Consider the following 1,297-nt stretch of genomic DNA (forward strand, 5'->3'; position numbering starts at 1 on the left):
AAAAGAGTTTTAATCAATTTTTTTTTTTTTTTTTTTTGTTAGCGGCTCATCCCTTAACAAACTGTTACCAAGCGGTTAGGGTTGATCATTCCTCATCATTTGTTAGCTTAGTGATTCGTTAACAGTGACATGTTAAAAATACAGTTTGTGACATATCAACACGGACCAAATAAATAAAATGACTTGGTAGCAGGTCTACTTTACGTGCATTATTTTCAGTGGACATGTCACCTAATATTACAAGACCATTTCCAGCATTCTGACCTAGTTGTAGCTACCAATGAAATATTAGAATTACTCCTTTTTTCCATGTGGGTGTGTGGATAGAAGGCACCACACACAACTATAAAAGCCAGAATCCAACTGATTAGGATACTTATTTGAACTTCGTGGGTAAATTAGCACCTTATTAGCTTTTGAGGTTCAGGAAGCTTCAAGAGTTGTGCCAAGGGCCGGATAATGATCTTCAACTACGCGTAAGTATTATAGCACCATTGCTTCCCATGCATGTCAACTAATTGGGATTGAACCAGCAAGCATTTATACTGACATCGCAATATGTAATTAAATCAAGGAGAAAGTACTTAAAAGTACATATAGCATATGAGTGCTTGAACTAGACATATATATGTTACACAAATCAAAGGATGAGAAAAGAAGAAAAACGAATTGCAAACGCTGAATCTTATTCTATTAGAAAATCCTAATACATAAAATAGCAAAATACTATAACATAATAATGAACTAAAATTGCTAACTTACCAACTTTTCTCGTACAAAGATTGATATCTTCAAATTCACAAATTACAAAGTACGTACAACCATTGATATAACATGATCAAAGTCATTATTAATTAAAGAAGATGCACCAAAGACAGACAAGAAGACAATACATTGATCATTGGAAGCCTACATGTATTTGATGATCATTTACACGACGATGATCGTAGTCTTCCATCCACAATTGCCTAGATCCATCCATTAGACCTGGACTTAACCTAAACATGAGAATACAAAACTCCATCTGACTGAGAGCTCCATCTCCATCCAAATCACCCTCCATCAACATCCACACAAGCTCATCATCTCCCATGTCATGCAATCCCAGCAGAAGGCAGTTACTCTTCAAGCTCTCAAAAGTGATGAGCCCCTTCTCCACGTCCATCAGCAATCGAAAGCCGTTGCAAAGCTCGCCTATAAACCCTTCGTCTCCCAACCTTGCAATCATGGATGGAAAGTAGTCTACAAATTCAACTGCAGTCATCATGTTTTGATAATGATGATCGAATGCTGTCAT

At 36.5% G+C, this 1,297-nt stretch overlaps 1 protein-coding gene across 1 annotated transcript; it reads right to left on the bottom strand.

The window, feature by feature from the left end:
* Positions 1 to 898: 898 nt before the first annotated feature.
* On the bottom strand, positions 899 to 1,297 carry LOC137742854 (calcium-binding protein PBP1-like). Its single transcript, XM_068482800.1, has one exon. The coding sequence runs from the start codon at positions 1,295 to 1,297 to the stop codon at positions 899 to 901; it is 399 nt and encodes a 132-aa protein (XP_068338901.1).

Source organism: Pyrus communis, chromosome 8 (genome assembly GCF_963583255.1).
Source record: "Pyrus communis chromosome 8, drPyrComm1.1, whole genome shotgun sequence".
NCBI classification, from domain to species: domain Eukaryota; kingdom Viridiplantae; phylum Streptophyta; class Magnoliopsida; order Rosales; family Rosaceae; genus Pyrus; species Pyrus communis.

What these genes read in the sequence shown, in the direction of transcription:
- LOC137742854 (XM_068482800.1), bottom strand. Translation starts at nt 1,297, where the DNA reads ATGACAGCATTCGATCATCATTATCAAAACATGATGACTGCAGTTGAA.